The sequence below is a fragment of the Gymnoscopelus braueri genome (genome assembly GCF_963280865.1).
Source record: "Gymnoscopelus braueri genome assembly, chromosome: 5".
Taxonomy (NCBI): Eukaryota; Metazoa; Chordata; class Actinopteri; order Myctophiformes; family Myctophidae; genus Gymnoscopelus; species Gymnoscopelus braueri.
The window spans coordinates 57095357-57114895 of record NC_137606.1 but is presented as its reverse complement, the minus strand read 5'-3'; the positions used below and the strand labels follow the sequence as shown (position 1 = coordinate 57114895).

The 19539-nt window shown below is 42.4% G+C and overlaps 2 protein-coding genes across 4 annotated transcripts; both read right to left on the bottom strand.

Annotated features, from left to right (window-relative positions):
- Positions 1 to 2295: 2295 nt before the first annotated feature.
- On the bottom strand, positions 2296 to 6109 carry LOC308086025 (uncharacterized protein). 3 transcript variants are annotated; one of them, XM_080429343.1, is made up of 8 exons: positions 5538 to 6109; positions 5373 to 5432; positions 5072 to 5173; positions 4892 to 4957; positions 4595 to 4696; positions 4415 to 4480; positions 4118 to 4219; positions 2296 to 2542 (listed from the first exon to the last, which is right to left on the bottom strand). In XM_080429343.1, exons 1-8 carry the CDS (start codon positions 6103 to 6105, stop codon positions 2331 to 2333), a joined length of 1278 nt encoding a protein of 425 aa, XP_080285469.1. In that variant the 5' UTR covers positions 6106 to 6109; the 3' UTR covers positions 2296 to 2330. The 3 variants fall into 3 exon arrangements, with proteins under 3 accessions (XP_080285469.1, XP_080285471.1, XP_080285470.1); XM_080429345.1 differs by lacking the exons at positions 4118 to 4219; positions 4415 to 4480; XM_080429344.1 differs by lacking the exons at positions 4892 to 4957; positions 5072 to 5173.
- Positions 6110 to 6800: 691 nt separating this feature from the next.
- On the bottom strand, positions 6801 to 16992 carry LOC308086011 (uncharacterized protein; the record flags this gene model as incomplete). Its single annotated transcript, XM_080429328.1, has 7 exons — positions 6801 to 6815; positions 7240 to 7530; positions 9042 to 9159; positions 13818 to 13850; positions 14487 to 14555; positions 15150 to 15241; positions 16942 to 16992. 7 exons carry the CDS (start codon positions 16990 to 16992, stop codon positions 6801 to 6803), a joined length of 669 nt encoding a protein of 222 aa, XP_080285454.1.
- Between the last annotated feature and the right edge of the window lie 2547 nt (positions 16993 to 19539).

The window sequence follows — 19539 nt, the reverse complement described above, 5'->3', positions numbered from 1 at the left end:
CAAATGGCAGTACAGTTTTGCAGTGGTGGAAAAAGTAATCAAATGTTTTACTTAGTAAAAGTACAAAAGTATTAGCATCAAAAGTAAAGTACAAAACTAAAATGTTTTTGGCTAACCGTGATCCTGGACTGCACCAACACAGAGTAAATAAGGTGGTGGAGTGGAGTGATAACAACGCTCTTATCATTAACACAAAAAAGACAGAGGAGATTGTTTTTGGTGCCCCACTAGAGATACACAGATCCCCCATTACTATTCATAGTGAACAGATCGAACGTATACATACCTAGGAGTAGTAATTGACCACCTTCTGTCATGGAAAGACCAGATTGAATCAGTGGGTAAGAAGACAAAGCAAGCTAGTAGACAGATTCTTCTTTTGTTTTTCACTTCTGTTATTATGAGTGTTCTTCAGTACTGTAGTACCACCTGGTATGGATGTCTGTCCGTAGCCTTAAAGTCACAACTGCTGCAGCAACTGAACATTTGTTCAAAGATTGTTGGACAACCACTTCAGAGGCTCTATACAACTACGTATAATGACAGTATGATAAGGTTGGCAAGGAATATCACTTCAAACACTAGCCATGCTTTGTATGGAGAATATAGGTTGTTGCCTTCAGGAAGGAGATAGTGTTCCTACATACAATAAGGTCAAACTGAAGAGGTCCTTTGTCCATCAGACGACACTGAGGCTTAATCAGGAGTTATAGGCCAGGGGTAGGCTGAGAGGTGGACACTGCTCTTGTCTTCGTATGTCTTTATGTATGTATTTTGTTTTGTTTTTCTTGTGTCATGTCAAATGTGTGTACTGTTTATTGTTGCATACATGGCTGCTGGGTCGCAAGACAAATTTCAGTGTGAACTGACAATAAAGTATTATCGTATCGTATAAATATTTTAAAATTGTTCATTTTTTGGTCTGAAAAAATAAAACATGTTATACATTCCTCTGGTGTAGTACTAGTCTACTTTTTGAATTTTGACTGCATAAACCTAGTATTGACAATATTTCAAGATTGTTATATCTGATGTCTACTGCAATGTCTACTGTTTTATATACTGTACAAATGAACATGGCATCAAAACATCTCACAGCTGTCATTTAAAGAAGGAAGTATACTCTGGAGTGTGGCAAAACAAAGCAACTTTTTATTGAGCAACATAAACGTGTAGCTCTAATAACAATGGATGATCTTTTATTTTTCAATCATATGAAATGTACAACAAGCTGGGCTGCACAACACGTGGCCCTCAGGGGACTCTGGCAGTAGCGAGCTGGGATTTTACAACACGGCCCCCTGGGTGCAACGGACACGGCAAGATGGGTTGTACCCTGTGTTGATTTCGGCGACTAGAACTATGATGAAAAATGTTTTGTCGACTACCTTTTTTCACTGACGAAAACCAAATGAAGACTAAGCTATGATGACTAAGACTAAATATTTTGACCATTTCCTCAACAAATAAACTTTAAAAAAAAATAAAAACAAAATGTAAAGAGGAACTAGTGGAGTAGTACTAAAATCCAATAGAACTAAAAGACAAGTCATCTTATGTATGGTTGCGCTCAGGTGTTGCACTCTGAAAATACCAGATCTACAAGCTCACAACGCGTCGCACAGTGCGACGCGTTGTGAGCTTGTAGATCGGCTATTCATTCAGCATGCAACTTTTTTTTTTCTTAATATTTTTCCCGCGATTTTTGTAACCCATTTTTTTCACCCGGTGCCAATTTCCTAAGTGATCCTGGGCACTACACCAGCCCTACACCAGCACTACACCAGTCCCCCACAGTAGGGAGGCCAGGGCCGAGCTCATGCTTCCTTCAGGCATGAGAGCCAACTGACCTTCTTGTCACCTGACAGGGGGGAGTTTCCCTGGTTGGACGTAGCGCGTGGAAGGAACACGTTATTCCAACCAGTTCCCTTCCCCTCCATCAAGCGTCCCGGCTGGCCAGGGGGAGGCATTAGAGACCAGGATTACTGCATGTTTTTTGTGAGGGTACCTACCCTAGGAGACACAGGGAGAACATGCAAATTCCAAACAGAAAGGCCCTTTCGCCAACCCCACCCAGGGTATGGGCACTGATGACGTGGAGGAGGGAACACGCCCCCAGCGCCCACAGTGTCCCCAGCAGGAATTGAACCCAGGACCTTCTAGCTGTAAGGCGACAGCGCTACCGACTGCGCCGTGCCCCCCTTTTTTTTTACACAAAATTTAAAACAAATGGAAAATACACACAATAAAATGAGATGGCTGATCAAGGAGAGACAGAGACAGAGAGCGACAGAGAGAGAGGCACAGAAGACAGACACAAAGAGAAAAGGCTACATCCTCTGCTCTGAAACGATTCTGTTGTAAACAAAGAATTTCACTGCTTGCCAGGTCCTTTCAGATAGTGCTTGAGGCGACGCAGCGATGCACTTCTCACAATCCTGCTTTCCAGGTGTCCTCCCCATTCGGATGAACTCCATCAAAGAGCTTTCAACTGCTTTCACCTCCTCCGTTGACCACTTCTTTCTTTTAGGCTGTTTGGTACCTTAGCAATGGGATTGCAATATACATTTAATATGCAAGAAAATATGTCGAAAATTGTTAAACATTAAAGTATACAGTACATTCATTGCGAGACTCTTTCCAACAAGATGCCCCACGGTAATTTATTTCTGCCTGGTTATCAAACAATTGGACTTATCCGCAGCTATAACCCCATAATTTACTTCTTAATTTATATGGGCTATAACCCCATAATTTACATCTTAAAATGTGCACTACTGACTTACCAAGTGTTGTACAATAATTCAATGCATGATATTCTAGTATACTCTGACATTAATACTGCATTCATAGTGTACATTTTAGCCTTATTATTTACACTGTTGTATCAATAAAGTATTTCTGCTTCTGAAAGGGGAAACCTGTCTGAATTTCCTGCCTTCCCACCATTAGGGATATGTTGACCACAGAAAATTCAGTGCAACGATAATTCATGTAGACACAGAAGGCAGAATGTTCATGTACTTCATTCACACTCCCCGGACCCCCCCCATTCGCTATCAGTTATACAGTTGTACTCCTTAAGTCAGTATGTTCAACCTCTTGTCATTCTCATTCGCTTCAAGCTAATTACTCACGCCCTCATACCCACAGTGCAACTCGGGCGGTTCATTTAAGCAGCCTCTGTTCTCTGTTCAAGCGGTGAGTACAGCTGCTTGTTTTCAAATTCCCTCCACCTCCCCGGCCTCCTCCCCGTGGCATCTAGTTATTATTGTTATAGGTTGATTCTGTGTTTGTACTGTGGTTCTATCATTCTGTGTATTGTACTGTGTTCTATGGATTGTATTATGATTGTGGTTGTTTAATTATGCATTGAAGGTTCCATGTTATGGTAAACTGTATTTTATGCTTTCTGTCTCTCCTCTGTCTCTCCCTCTCTCTTCTTTCCCCCGACACAGTCGAGGCAGAAGGCCGCCCCACCCTAGAGCCTAGGGTCTGCCTGACGTTTCTCCCAGTTAAGAGGGAGTTTTTCGTTGCCACTGTCGCAAATTGCTTGCTCAGAGTGTACATGTAAAGTGTCTTGTGACAACTTGTTGTGATTTGACACTTGAATTGAATTGAATTGAATCAAATGCTCTGCTCTGGGGGATTCGTGATTGAAGATCTGTGTCATGTTTGCACAGGAATCTGTAATATCACATGAGCAGAGTCACACCGCCAAACTTAATGCAATATCATTGCATATATGGGTAATGGTTAATATGGTAATGGTTAATAAATGGTAAATGGTTCATTAACTGTCTGGTTATTTCTGAGCTGAAGTGTCTAAATGAAATAGCTTGGGTTTGAGCTGAGACAGCCGGTGTGGGTGCAATATGTAGTACATCTTAACTGACATAAGCCGGTGGGCATAGCTCTGGTCAGTCTATCTCCCTGTCACAGCCTCAGCTTAAATCTACTTGTGGTTTTACGGCGGTTGGCAATCATATTTTGGTGCATTACCGCCAACTTCTGACCCTGAATGGGATCAGACTAACAAAATCTTTGTGCTCACATATCAGCCTCAGACATCACTCTGACTCGTCTATGAGCATGTAAGTAGTTCCCGCAAGCTCACCTTTTGAACTCTTGGCGTGTGGAGGGCGATGATGTAACCTCTGCTCGCTCCCCTGGAGTGGATTCACAGCTTGCACCCTCTGTCTCTTCATTGACTGTCCTCCTGGAAAAACATTCAGAGAAAACACAATTATATAGCCTATATAGGAAGGTTAATCCTATGCCACACTACCAAAACATAATCACAGGCTTTACACGTCTGGGGATGTCAACATTAAAACAACAAGTAACAAAAAAAATGAAAGGAAGAGTTACTGTGATCAAGCACACTGTACCAACTTTTCTAATATACACTAACCTTTTCCGGGTGGATCCTCACACTCAGACTCGCTGGAGTTGGAATCTTCCATGACTTTAGATGAACCTGCAAGGAAGCAAAGAAAATAAAGTTGGCATCACTGTTGTATTTGGAGGGCGGATTTGGGCTAAGATTAGTTATTTTGGTAACTCCTTTGGTAAGGAGTTCCCGCAAGCTCACCTTTTGAACTCTTGGCGTGTGGAGGGCGATGATGTAACCTCTGCCCGCTCCCCTGGAGTGGATTCACAACTTGCACCCTCTGTCTCTTCATTGACTGTCCTCCTGGAAAAACATTCAGAGAAAACACAATTATATAGCCTATATACGAAGGTTAATCCTATGCCACACTACCAAAAAATTATCACAGGCTTTACACGTCTGGGGATGTCAACATTAAAACAACAAGTAACAAAAAAAATGAAAGGAAGAGTTACTGTGATCAAGCACACTGTACCAACTTTTCTAATATACACTAACCTTTTCCGGGTGGATCCTCACACTCAGACTCGCTGGAGTTGGAATCTTCCATGACTTTAGATGAACCTGCAAGGTAGCAAAGAAAATAAAGTTGGCATCACTGTTGTATTTGGAGGGCGGATTTGGGCTAAGATTAGTTATTTTGGTAACTCCTTTGGTAAGGAGTTCCCGCAAGCTCACCTTTTGAACTCTTGGCGTGTGGAGGGCGATGATGTAACCTCTGCCCGCTCCCCTGGAGTGGATTCACAGCTTGCACCCTCTGTCTCTTCATTGACTGTCCTCCTCCTCCTGGAAAAACATTCAGAGAAAACACAATTATATAGCCTATATAGGAAGGTTAATCCTATGCCACACAACCAAAAAATTATCACAGGCTTTACACGTCTGGAATGTCAACATTAAAACAAGTAACCAAAAAAAAAGAAAAAAAAAAGAGGAAGAGTTACTGTCATCAAGCACACCAATTTAAATATACACAAACCTTTTCCGGCTGGATCCTCAGAGTCCGACTCGGAGTTGGAATCTTCTGTAATTGCAGTATCTGCAGGACAGCAAAGAAAATGAAGTTGGCATCCAATTTAATAAGTGCAAGTTTAAATTATACAGGCAACACACAACTTTTCCCTTACAACTCATAATTTATTACCATCAGGGGAGATAGTTATCTGGTCCAGACTTTGCCCCTTGAACTCTGCCAGTCTGCCTTGTTCACAGGCCATCAGTAACTTGCTGATTTTTGCCAACTGTAAAGTCCCTTCAGAAAGGCGGTAAAACTTCCTGTGTACCCTTATGTCGTGTCCCAAGAAGTCTGCCAAAAGATCTTGTTCGGTGTCATGTAGATTCAGGACTCTAGACAGAGTAGCCACTTGTTTTCTCATGCTTGTGGAGGTCAGAGCTTTCTGTTTTTCGGCCCCACACTCTTTAGCAAACTCACGAATGCAGTCAGACCCCCTGAATCTTGTGTCATACTCTGGTCTGGCAAATAAGAAGCGGTTTCCATCCACCACTCCACATGAACTCCTCTCCTTCACTAGCAGATCCAGAGATTGCACCATTGCTGGAGTAAGGATGACAGGCACTTTCCTTCCACGCTTCCCTCGAATTTCCACACGTTCAAAATGATGGCAGAGCTTTTTTTCCACCTCTGACAGTGCTAGCTCAATATCTTCATTAATTTTGGACATGTCCCTGGAGACATACGTTTGCAATAGCATGTTAGAGACCTCGCCTTCTCTTCTTCTATTGAAGGTGATAATCTGTGCCAGAGTCACTTTAGCAAGATTGCTCCAAATTCCTTTTCTTTCACTCTTGGTTTGGTTTTCCACATCCAACAACTCATCATAGTACATTTTCTGCTTGTCACTCATGTGCATGTGCATTTTCTTTACATCTTCTGCTAATGGAAGGATCTTGGGTTTGTTCCATTTATTCTCTTCAATAGTGCGGTATGCAGCAGCAGAGATGAGCTCATTCCACCTAAGACTGTACAGGCTTCTGAATCCTTGGACACACTTCTTCAAATCATCATTCTGTGACGAAAGGGCTTCAGCCTCTAAGACATCAGCTACTCTCTGGATGTATATTCCTAGCTTTGCGGCTAGTGTGGGTTTCCCAAACCGGTTTGTCTCTTCTACATACAAAGATGTTGCTCTGACAGCACGGATGAAGTGTTGAAAATTTTGTGGACGGATATAATCCTTAATCTCTTTTACCGGGGTCAGCTTCCTCCCGTTGATCAGCAGATTCCCCAGTCCTCGCATAATCGCCCGAACATTATCAGGTTGTGAGGCAGTCTCACGTTGCTTGTTAAACATTTTTTCTCCAACCTTCAGAATATATGCGTCTTCTTTGACAGCACGGGAAATGTCATCCTGCTGCATTTTATTAACAAGCGTCCATAGCTTCCTGCTCACATCTTTAGAAACTGGTTGAGCACCAGCGCAGAGAACCTGGATTCTTGTCTTTACAGACATTGTATTGCGAACCTTCTTGGCAAGTGTGCAGCGTTTTGCATGCTTCCACATGAACTTGCGTTTTAAATAACCACCGCACGCAAAACAATGTGTATAGTCCTGAAAATTACTCTTCGCATCGCTCTGTTGTTTGCAAGGAACCAGTGTCCCCTTGCCTTCTTTGAGAGTTGCAATGTTGTTTGCCTGATTTCCTTTTTTTCTGAGCAGATCCAGTTGAACCCTTCTTTCCTTCGACTTCTTTGGAAACATTATTGCACTTGCAACTTCCACTTCTTCTTTATGCCGTCGTTCAAGATGTCTTGCAATTTTTGCTTGTGGTTCGCAGCAGTAAAGGCAATAATTTTTCTTCTGGTGGTATTTTTTTTTTCCATGTACTTTGACGACCTCACTGACAGTCATAGAATCGCTCTTTTCTTCTGAAGCAATTCGACATTTGCTGTAGGTCTTCACAATTTTCTTTATTTTGACTGGTGACGATGATTCCTCTTTGTTGCTAGAGGAGTCTGTCTTCTCAGCCTGCTTGTTACCGCCATTGAAGTCACTTTTTTTTTCAAGAGTTGGTTCTGACTCTGCTTCACTAGAAGATTCCTCCGACGCCCTTGGCTTGTAACTGTAGTCACTGTCATTGCAGGTACTTTCAGAGTCCTCCACTATGTCTTCGGCCACCTACAAAAGAAACACATATGTTTGTTACAGCAGTTACATAATTAAAGAAGCATAAACATGAACAACTTTTAAAAATATTTCGGATCTTTTGAAGTGGGGATGTAGATGAAGCTCATCCATAGTCAATGTACTTACTAACTACAGTATAAGGTGCACCGCCAGTTTGGAGAGGCAGGCAACTGGACAGGGATGGAGTCTGATTTATTGTTTTTTTGTTGGACAAGCAAGTTCAGTAAGAGATGCCATTACATCCACTGAAGCCTTCCTCAGAACCATCATCTGACAACGTGTTGTTTCCCAGCTGATCTTCAGTGGAAGCCGAAACGTAATAACATCTCTTACTAAACTTGCCCGTCCGACAAAAATAAACCAAGTGACAGGTGCTTTTTCCATTACACAGTACCAGCTTTACTCTACTCCATTGTATTGCTTTTCCATTTGTACCTAGTACATTTTTACTACCCGTTCTGCTGGGGTTCAAACCGGTACTAGGGGGTACTAGCTTGACGTGAAAACACTGCAGAGGACTGATTTTGGTCCTAACTTGTCCACCGGTCCTAATACGGAAGCTCTTTTTACTGGTAAAGGTCCTAAGTAGGTAACAAATACGAGAATTACTCTACTCCATTGTATTGCTTTTCCATTTGTACCTAGTACATTTTTACTACCCGTTCTGCTGGGGTTCAAACCGGTACTAGGGGGTACTATAGCTTGACGTGAAAACACTGCAGAGGACTGATTTTGGTCCTAACTTGTCCACCGGTCCTAATATGGAAGCTCTTTTTACTGGTAAAGGTCCTAAGTAGGTAACAAATACGTGAATTACTCTACTCCATTGTATTGCTTTTCCATTTGTACCTAGTACATTTTTACTACCCGTTCTGCTGGGGTTCAAACCGGTACTAGGGGGTACTATAGCTTGACGTGAAAACACTGCAGAGGACTGATTGCTCGATCCAGCATGAGTTGGACGGCGTTAACTCTCGGATCAGAGAGTCAATGTTTACAAAAGTTCCCCATGTGTACACAGAGCTGAAAAATAGCATATACACACGTACACGTTTGTGTGTTTATGAATTTTGACCTCTGCTGCTGTATAACTATTGACTACCTACTAACTACTACTGCGGACGGGCAAAGCTTATAGTATGTATAAATAACTCGTACAACCACACTTCAAAAAATCCGAACTATCCCTTAAAAAGTCCTTTTTATATGTTACAGAAAAAACTCACTTATTTTCCCTATCGGCCATGAACAATTTCTGAGTCAAATGCAAATAATGACTGTGTACATGCCACACAAACGTAATAATAAGAGGCTTATTGCAACTGTAGGTCGCAAATTACTATCAAAACTTTTAAATCTCGTCCGTCCCTCTGTATGTTACAACACTGATGTCAATATGTTGTCATGGACATCTCGAATTCTATGAGATCCAAAGGCTGAAATCAGTCGCGGCGACTGAGAATCCATGTGATTGACGGTAACTGAGCTCAAGCATTCAGTACCTTGTGCGCTACGCTGCGTCCTCTGCTGCGAGTCCTAGACCAGGAACATGAACGGCTGTGCGGGCGGCTCTTGGCACTGGTTCTCTCCTCACTCGGAGTACTAGACCTGGACAATGACCTAGACAGTGATCGGCCAGTGCGGCCACTGCAGCCCAGCTCCCTGTACAATTGACAATGTAGGCATTAAAGCAGACACTCTTAATGCAGAGCGACTTACAACAGGCATACACATGCTATGGTAATTAATGAAATGTGTAGAGGTAGGTTAAAAACACTAACCCTCAGCCTAGTGGATTAACAACTATAAAAAAGTGCCAACTAGTGCTTACCTGTCTTTGCTGGGAATGCGTCTACTAGGACCACGCTTGTGGCTCGTGGACCCCTTCAGTGGACCCTTGCTGTACGGCGGGCGGCTCTTGGCACTGGTTCTCTCCTCACTCGGAGTACTAGACCTGGACAGTGACCTAGACAGTGATCGGCCAGTGCGGCCACTGCAGCCCAGCTCCCTGTACAATTGACAATGTAGGCATTAAAGCAGACACTCTTAATGCAGAGCGACTTACAACAGGCATACACATGCTATACATTGACACGGAGATAGACGGGAACGCCCATTCGATTTTGTCCCGGGGGAAAACAGAACGATCTGCCTCATAGAGTTACATCATACACGATCGTTTGGATAACTTTCAGAGCTATTTTATGGACGATTGAAACATTGTCAGCTAAGAAAAATCCATCAGAAGGACAGCTGGAACAATCGTCCAGTCGCCCTCGGAAAAGTTGACTTATTAAGATATATGTGACTAAAAAAAACAAACATTGACAATCTATGAGCTCACAGCGCGTCGGAACGCGACGCGTTGTAACTGTGAGCTAGATTGGCAATGTTTGGTTTATGTTCCCCCCAGAATACGTAAGCTGGGGTTCATGTGGTTTATCAGATTATCCTTATATCTTATTGCATGAGTCAAGTTTCAGCACAAGCACCACTGAGATGTTTTGGTATTCAGACGGAGATGGAAAGAGGGAAACCCTCTTTCCATCTCCGTCTGAATACCAAAACACTCACCCCAAAACAAAGTCGCCCCGGGGCAAACCCGCCGGGATTCACCTGGTGTTCCTAAACGTAACCTCAGTAAAACTGTGCCAAAACATAACCTTATTACTAAACTGAACCTCAGTAAAACTATGCCTAACCCTGAACTTATTTCAAACCTTATCCTCTGTAAAACAAATACAAGAATACAAGAACCGCTGGTCGGTGAAAAAATGGGGGCGAGGGTGTTTTGGGGTCTTCTGGTCACCTCCTTTGTCCTCTTTGTTACCAAACATGTTTACATATGCACAGTGTTTAATCGCCTGGTAGAGACACTATTACAAGATATGATCAATTAAACTTACCATAATATCAAAACCCAACAGCCATTAAGTCATCAATAATGTTTATAGTGAATTTGAAGTACAGTTTAGAGACTGTTTTGTGAACAGCACGTACCGACGCCATTACGATTTGGCGAAGTGCGTCATTTAATATCATGCAGGATTTACACACTGCTTTAGCTCCGTGTTCATTGCCAGATTAACAATTGTGTTTTCTGTAGGTTTTTAAACAAGGATAGTCTAGGGTTTGGCTTGTTTTGTGTGTAAATCGCTGCATGTTGACTGCGTTTCCAAACTGTAATGGCGATGTCTCCTGTACTTGGAATTCACTAAACCGTGTTCTATAAACATCATTGATGAATGAATGGCTTTTGCTTTTTGATATTATGATGAGTTTAATTGATCATATTTATAGAAAATGTAATAGTGTCTCTTACCAAGCGATTAAATCCGATAACCTCGGGCCATTGTGTTGTGTTGGATCCTTTGTCCAGTCAGGACAACATTCCAGTCGGACTCTTGTTTAATTTGCTAATATAGCATTCCTTGTCGAGTGGCAACAAGGTTCTGTGCCTGTGATCTGGCAAGCCATGACGCCTGCTTTTAGATCAGTATACTTTTACAGCATATGAGTTTGAAAACCCCGAATCCCACCGTCTATACCAGCTGGGGGAAATCTGTGTTTTCCCCCGAGTGCAACTCCGCCCCCCTAGGTACAACCCACTGATGACACTACACCGTGTGGATGTATGGTAATTAATGAAATGTGTAGAGGTAGGTTAAAAACACTAACCCTCAGCCTAGTGGATTAACAACTATAAAAAAGTGCCAACTAGTGCTTACCTGTCTTTGCTGGGAATGCGTCTACTAGGACCACGCTTGTGGCTCGTGGACCCCTTCAGTGGACCCTTGCTGTACGGCGGGCGGCTCTTGGCACTGGTTCTCTCCTCACTCGGAGTACTAGACCTGGACAGTGACCTAGACAGTGATCGGCCAGTGCGGCCACTGCAGCCCAGCTCCCTGTACAATTGACAATGTAGGCATTAAAGCAGACACTCTTAATGCAGAGCGACTTACAACAGGCATACACATGCTATACATTGACACGGAGATAGACGGGAACGCCCATTCGATTTTGTCCCGGGGGAAAACAGAACGATCTGCCTCATAGAGTTACATCATACACGATCGTTTGGATAACTTTCAGAGCTATTTTATGGACGATTGAAACATTGTCAGCTAAGAAAAATCCATCAGAAGGACAGCTGGAACAATCGTCCAGTCGCCCTCGGAAAAGTTGACTTATTAAGATATATGTGACTAAAAAAAACAAACATTGACAATCTATGAGCTCACAGCGCGTCGGAACGCGACGCGTTGTAACTGTGAGCTAGATTGGCAATGTTTGGTTTATGTTCCCCCCAGAATACGTAAGCTGGGGTTCATGTGGTTTATCAGATTATCCTTATATCTTATTGCATGAGTCAAGTTTCAGCACAAGCACCACTGAGATGTTTTGGTATTCAGACGGAGATGGAAAGAGGGAAACCCTCTTTCCATCTCCGTCTGAATACCAAAACACTCACCCCAAAACAAAGTCGCCCCGGGGCAAACCCGCCGGGATTCACCTGGTGTTCCTAAACGTAACCTCAGTAAAACTGTGCCAAAACATAACCTTATTACTAAACTGAACCTCAGTAAAACTATGCCTAACCCTGAACTTATTTCAAACCTTATCCTCTGTAAAACAAATACAAGAATACAAGAACCGCTGGTCGGTGAAAAAATGGGGGCGAGGGTGTTTTGGGGTCTTCTGGTCACCTCCTTTGTCCTCTTTGTTACCAAACATGTTTACATATGCACAGTGTTTAATCGCCTGGTAGAGACACTATTACAAGATATGATCAATTAAACTTACCATAATATCAAAACCCAACAGCCATTAAGTCATCAATAATGTTTATAGTGAATTTGAAGTACAGTTTAGAGACTGTTTTGTGAACAGCACGTACCGACGCCATTACGATTTGGCGAAGTGCGTCATTTAATATCATGCAGGATTTACACACTGCTTTAGCTCCGTGTTCATTGCCAGATTAACAATTGTGTTTTCTGTAGGTTTTTAAACAAGGATAGTCTAGGGTTTGGCTTGTTTTGTGTGTAAATCGCTGCATGTTGACTGCATTTCCAAACTGTAATGGCGATGTCTCCTGTACTTGGAATTCACTAAACCGTGTTCTATAAACATCATTGATGAATGAATGGCTTTTGCTTTTTGATATTATGATGAGTTTAATTGATCATATCTATAGAAAATGTAATAGTGTCTCTTACCAAGCGATTAAATCCGATAACCTCGGGCCATTGTGTTGTGTTGGATCCTTTGTCCAGTCAGGACAACATTCCAGTCGGACTCTTGTTTAATTTGCTAATATAGCATTCCTTGTCGAGTGGCAACAAGGTTCTGTGCCTGTGATCTGGCAAGCCATGACGCCTGCTTTTAGATCAGTATACTTTTACAGCATATGAGTTTGAAAACCCCGAATCCCACCGTCTATACCAGCTGGGGGAAATCTGTGTTTTCCCCCGAGTGCAACTCCGCCCCCCTAGGTACAACCCACTGATGACACTACACCGTGTGGATGTATGGTAATTAATGAAATGTGTAGAGGTAGGTTAAAAACACTAACCCTCAGCCTAGTGGATTAACAACTATAAAAAAGTGCCAACTAGTGCTTACCTGTCTTTGCTGGGAATGCGTCTACTAGGACCACGCTTGTGGCTCGTGGACCCCTTCAGTGGACCCTTGCTGTACGGCGGGCGGCTCTTGGCACTGGTTCTCTCCTCACTCGGAGTACTAGACCTGGACAGTGACCTAGACAGTGATCGGCCAGTGCGGCCACTGCAGCCCAGCTCCCTGTACAATTGACAATGTAGGCATTAAAGCAGACACTCTTAATGCAGAGCGACTTACAACAGGCATACACATGCTATGGTAATTAATGAAATGTGTAGAGGTAGGTTAAAAACACTAACCCTCAGCCTAGTGGATTAACAACTATAAAAAGTGCCAACTAGTTCAGTGGACCCTTTCTGTACGGCAACAGGTTATAACGTGAAAAATTGTGACAGTGTATCGGTGAAACAAATGCATGTTAGTGTTTCTGTGTCATTTTATGTATAGTGCAATCACCCCCCCCCCCCAAGGGCTCTGTGCACTTTACAGAAATTGTAGGTTATCGTGGAGGAAAATCGCAGATTAACACATTTGAGCGATAATAATCGTATGGCTCTACGTACCGGTAGCTGTCTCCAGGGCTGCGGCTCCGGCTATGTGGGCGGCTGTTGGCACTGGTTCTCTCCTCGCTCAGTCCCCTAAACCAGGACAATGACCTAGACCGTGACCGGCCACTAAGGCCCAGCTCCCTGTACAATTGACAATGTAGGCATTAAAGCAGACACTCTTAAAGCAGAGTGACTTACAACAGGCATACACATGCTATGGTAATTAAGGAAATGTGTAGAGGTAGGTTAAAAACACTAACCCTAACCCTAGTGCAGTAGTTCTAAACCTGTGGGTTGGGACCCCCAGGGGGGTCCCTAAATTATTTTGCGGGGTCCCCAGATGTTTAGCTTAATGTTAACATTGTTTTCTCACTCAACAGTAAACAGAAAAACATACAGCACAAGTAGTGCAGGAACCAAAGTCAAAGTTCTTTTTGAGGGTTTGTTCCTGCACTAAAGTGTATACAGGGTCATCTGCACATTTATAAAGTGACAAATGAAGGACTTTTAAGACCTTTTTAGTATCTCTGTTCAAACATTGAACAAATTGTCAAATATTAGGGGTGTTGCGAGGCGTTGTGAGCATGTAGATCGGCTATTTTAACAAAATAGATTGAGTCAAACTAAATGTAACGCCAACTCCTACAATTCCAAGTGCTTGTCAGGGTGGGGGGTCCCCAGTTGAAATATGATTATTTTGGGGGTCGCGGCCTGAAAAAGTTGAGAACCACTGCCCTAGTGGAATAACAACTATAGAAGTTGACAACTGATGCTTACCCGTCTTTGCTGGGACTGCGTCTCCTAGGACTACTCTTGTGGCTCGTGGACCCCTTCAGTGGACCCTTTCTGTAAAGACACCAGGTTATAACGTTATCGGTGAAAAATTGTGACCCCAAAGGGCTCTGTGCACTTTAGAGAAAACCTTTTCATGTCAAGAACTTGACATGAATTGACACACATCAGTTGGCGGACCCCCAGTTGAAAACAAGAGGGACCTCCACAAGAGAAGATATTTACGGCTTAAGCAGTGATTCTCAAGCATTTTGATTTCCCCCAGTTTTACATCCATTGAGCTACGGACCCCCATTGAATGTAATTTCTATCTCTGGGACTCGCATTACTGGGACTCGTAACTATCCATCTATCTGGGGCCCCCCTGGAACTCCCTCAAGGACGCCTGGGGGTCCCTGGACCCTAATTTGAGAAAAATGTGGACACAGAAAACTTTATCCAGGGGTTCTACAGAGTTACTACAGGGGCCACTAAATCTTTTTGTGATAGGAACTTCTTTTTTACATCTACCACTTGAACCCTAGCGTCCCTCCCTATTCTGAGGGGAAAATTTGACATACATATAGAACAGATCTACAAGCTCACATCGCCTCGCGCTGTGAGGCGTCGGGTCAGCACTACTACAAGGACAGGTGTGTGTGTGTGTACCCGTTCTGTAGGTGGCGAGGGGGGGCGGAGCCAGGCGGCCCGTCGGTCAGCTCGCTCCCTCCTCTCCTCCCTCCTCCAGGAGACGCAGATCTCTGCACAGAAAACAAACGCAACTGTTGACAGGGCTCACCAACATGTCCATACGTGGACAGATGTGTCTGTGGCAAGACTTGGCCTTGTCCGTGGCACAATAATAAAAATCAAGACTTTTTCTCCCAAATCTTTTAGAGCCAGACTGATGCATCGTGAGCGTTTTGAGCTTCAGCTATTTACACATTTTTTTATTGGTCACATTTTAGTCTAGTTATATTCATTGACAATAATTACTTTTTTGTCAGCAGATAGATGGAACATCTAATCTAAACAAATATTTACATAGCATTTTCTCTCATGTTTGTTTTATTAAATGGACTCTAAGGGTCCATTTGGTTCCATTGTACACTCTCAGAGTTACTGTAAATAAGCACAGATGATTTTAGCGTAAATTGGGGAGAGATAGAAAGAAGAAAAACAATAGTATCAAATGGGGTCCATGGTCAAATGCATATCAAACCGGGGGTCCTTGGGAAGAAAAGGTACAGTACAGTACAGTAGGACATGTACACAATCCTCCCCAGACAGACCCCTGATTCAGCACAAGCCCAAGCAGCAATACAAATTGTAAGACAGGGGGGTTGAATAATTTCAAGCACAACTGTACATGGGCAACTGGCGGTCCGGGGGCCACATGCAGCCCCCACCTTCACTTAATGCGGCCCACAGGCTAGTATCAGAACACTGATATATCATTGATTTCAGCTGTTATAATTCCAAACGTGCAAACATGACCCACTTCAATTATTTCAGTCTATAGCTTAAAGACCAGCATTAAAATTGTATTGTCAACATAAGTGTAGCTAAATACATTTTAAATTAAATTAAAATGTTACTTCAGGATTCCAATTGAAATTAGCATAAAATTCAGGGTTCTCATTTAAAAAAAATAAAGTTATTTTTAGCATCACTAAAAACAATCTACTTGTAGAACTGAGCCCAGCTCCCCCCCTCCACCATGGTTCCATTTGTACACTGTCCGAGTTAAGGGGAGACCTTGAAATGTTAAGTTTGAGAACCGTGATTTAGGGCAGTGGTTCTAAAAAAAATGTTTTCCTTTGACTCTGACGGCATACAAATGGAACCAAATGGACCCTGTACACGTCAGAATTTAGACCCCCTAGGGATCCAAGAATCCTTTCTGCACTATGCCCCGTAGTACACTCCAAACATGTACAAATGTGAAAATAAGGTGCTTAACCCCAAGCCCCAAATGTTAACTGGCTCTACGGGGTAGTAGTTTAATGTAATAATCCATATCTTTCAATAAAGAAGTGTTTTAATGCCGTCTGTGGCCGAACGCCATTTTTTCACCCTCGTTTACTTCCAGTTACATTTAGTGTAATTCCGGGTTTCACCAGATGCGCCCCGTCACTACCGTCAATACCGCCCATTGGGAACTTCCCACAGAATCGGCCACAGACGGCATTAAAACACTTCTTTATTGAAATATATGGATTATTACATTAAACTACTACCCCGTAGAGCCAGTTAACATTTAGGGCTTGGGGTTAAGCACCTTTATTTTCACATTTGTACATGTTTGGAGTGTCTACGGGGCATAGTGCAGTAAGTCCCTGTTCCCTGCGTCAGAATCATAAATACGTCTACGAGCATTTTATCAAACACTTTAACCACGTTGTGGAAACGAACATTAGGCATAAAATTGATTGCACTTTCAAATTTGAATTCATCTTACCTCAGGGCTCTCCATCAAAATGTTTTTGTTGTAAAATGAAGCAGCTTTCATGTTGTCGATGTTGTGATAGTCTGACTGCCTCTAATCCACCAGCTGAAAGCACCACGCAATCACATCAACAGAGTGGGCGGGGTCGTATGGGCTGAATGCAGAGTCAACCTGTTGAGTGTGTGTGGACTGATGTGTTACCCTCCCCCATGGTTCTAATTAGGACCAGGATGGTTCTTGTTAGGACCAGCAACCAGTTGGTGTGTTTCTAAAAGCCATCATATCTAGACCAGGGGTTCCCAAACTTTTTTGGGTCAAGACAACCCTATAAATACTTTTTTCATCCGAGGCACCCCTATATATTACATGGATATTTTTCACTCCCTCCAACCTTATATATGGCATATTTTACTATTATATTTAGCATACATACCAATGTACAACAGTAGGCTATGTAACTATCTTTAATACAAATATTAAACTTTTTGTTATTGTTAAATATAAGATATATTTTTCTAACCTACCTTTTTATAATCCTTAAGGTGTCTAGTTAATGAATTTTGATGTTCCCAGAGCCAATCTTTGTCCGATATATGTTTTTTTTAATCATATGTTGTGTCCGTCCTGGATTTTTGGCTGTGCAAAATAAAAACTTTAAATAAACATAGCTCCTAACTATACATCCGACAGAAACCATTCACCCCATTTTTGTCTTTTCATGAAGAATTGATATGAGGGTTTGCCATAATTCCATCATGTGTAGTGCATAAAAACCCAAATAAACACAAAAAATGTTAAAATTCGTCTAAACTGGATCACCAGTAAGACGCCCTAAAGGTCCTTGCACACTGGTGCGTCTTTTCGTTGCGTTTTTTTTACAACAATGAAAAAAATTGAAAAAACAATGAAAAAAAAAAAACGCAACGAAAAGACGCACCAGTGTGCAAGGACCTTAAGGGCGAGAAGCGACCTTACGGTCGCTTCTCCAGTAGTTATTGACACCATGGGGTCATTCCCATTTATGGGATTATTCGCATGCTATCTATCTGCGACCATTACTTAGGTCGCTATTATGGAGATCCCTGACTGTCAGTGGGCTCATGGCTTGCCCCTTTTATGCCCATATATGGAGATCTAGACAGTGTTTAGCATGGGTTCCCCATGTTAAGCCCATATATGGGCTCAATATTGTGACGTCAAACATATTCATGGCTTGTCCCTTTTATGCCCATATATGGAGATCTAGACAGTGGTTAGCATGGGTTCCCCATGTTAAGCCCATATATGGGCAGCGGGCTCAATATTGTGACGTCAGACATAATGTGTCATATGTGACATCATCATGGCACCATATTAGGTGGGTGACAGAGAGAGAGAGATACAGACACACATAGAGAATCAGCATTTGGTGCCCTCTGTTCCAATAAACAGCGACCTAACGGTCGCAACAACAACTTTGGCATTTTTACAATCTTCAAGATGTATAGAAAACATATGTTGATGTTCCCCACCTGAAATAGTGACACACATATATTATGGTATGGTTGCTATAGAGAATTTCCACAAATGCAAAAAAGACAATGCAACATCAACATAAGGTCATAAATGTACATTATTCTGAGACAAATGTCAAATTATTCTGTTTTATTTTGGAATGAGGCATTGAGGGAGATGACTAGTGACATAAGAGGAACCTTTTTGGAACATTAATACTCAAAATAAATGCCCAAATGTAGGCAAATCAATAGGCTTTTTCAAACTGTTAATATGAATGTTTTAGGTTCTTGATACACATCTCCCAGCCTTAGTTAGGATCAGAATGGTGTGGCTGCTCACAAAAAAGGATCACATTATATGCTACCCCAGAAAGAACGCATCAAAATGTAGGAATGTGATTTTTGGAAGCTACTTAGCTCCAGCCAAACAATGCTAATTATTTAGCAACAGGGGCCTGTGACAGATCACAGGACACCAGTCTGAGTGTCATGTACCTATACAGTATATTATACAGGAGAATTGATAACCTTGCATTTACCTGCATTTGTTATATGTTGCTATTGTAGGAATGAGGAGGGCCTATTTGTACACTCTGAGTTACATATATGCAGTGTGAGGTTTTAAAGTTCTAACTGGAGAACTGACATGGGTGTGGTGATGTTTGTCTGTAGTATGAAGGTAGGCTACAGAACCATAGATACACTCCGAGGCACAAGCAGGTGGGATTCTGAAATGGCTGCATTGATAGAGGGGGACAGATAATGAGCAAAGTGAATGTCAGGGAGATTTTGCAGCTCCATTTCCTATGCGTGCCATTTCTCCAACAAGCTATACGTTTTAATGAAGTTATCCCATCCTCTTTCCTGGTTCCATAGATCCTGCACTATGATCTTTGCACGAGATGTGAAAGGAGTCATATAGCCCAGAGGATCATAATGTCTTGACACTATTTGTTTTAAATGTTCCTCATTGTAGGCTGATGGTAAATAATGGACTTGTTCTTATAACTCAGTATGTCAGTAGAGCAGTTCCGTTGGAGGCCTAATGTTAGCTCCTTGGGGTCTCCTCCATTCTCTGATAGCCACGGTTCACTTTTCGGATCTGGTGAGAGAT

Coding starts and splice junctions, on each gene's coding strand:
- LOC308086025 (XM_080429343.1), bottom strand. CDS start 6,105: ATGCTATTGCAAACGTATGTCTCCAGGGACATGTCCAAAATTAATGAA. Junction 4,958..5,071: donor ACACGCCAAGAGTTCAAAAG/GTGAGCTTGCGG, acceptor GCTACCTTGCAG/GTTCATCTAAAGTCATGGAA. Junction 2,543..4,117: donor ACACGCCAAGAGTTCAAAAG/GTGAGCTTGCGG, acceptor CCCATTGCTAAG/GTACCAAACAGCCTAAAAGA.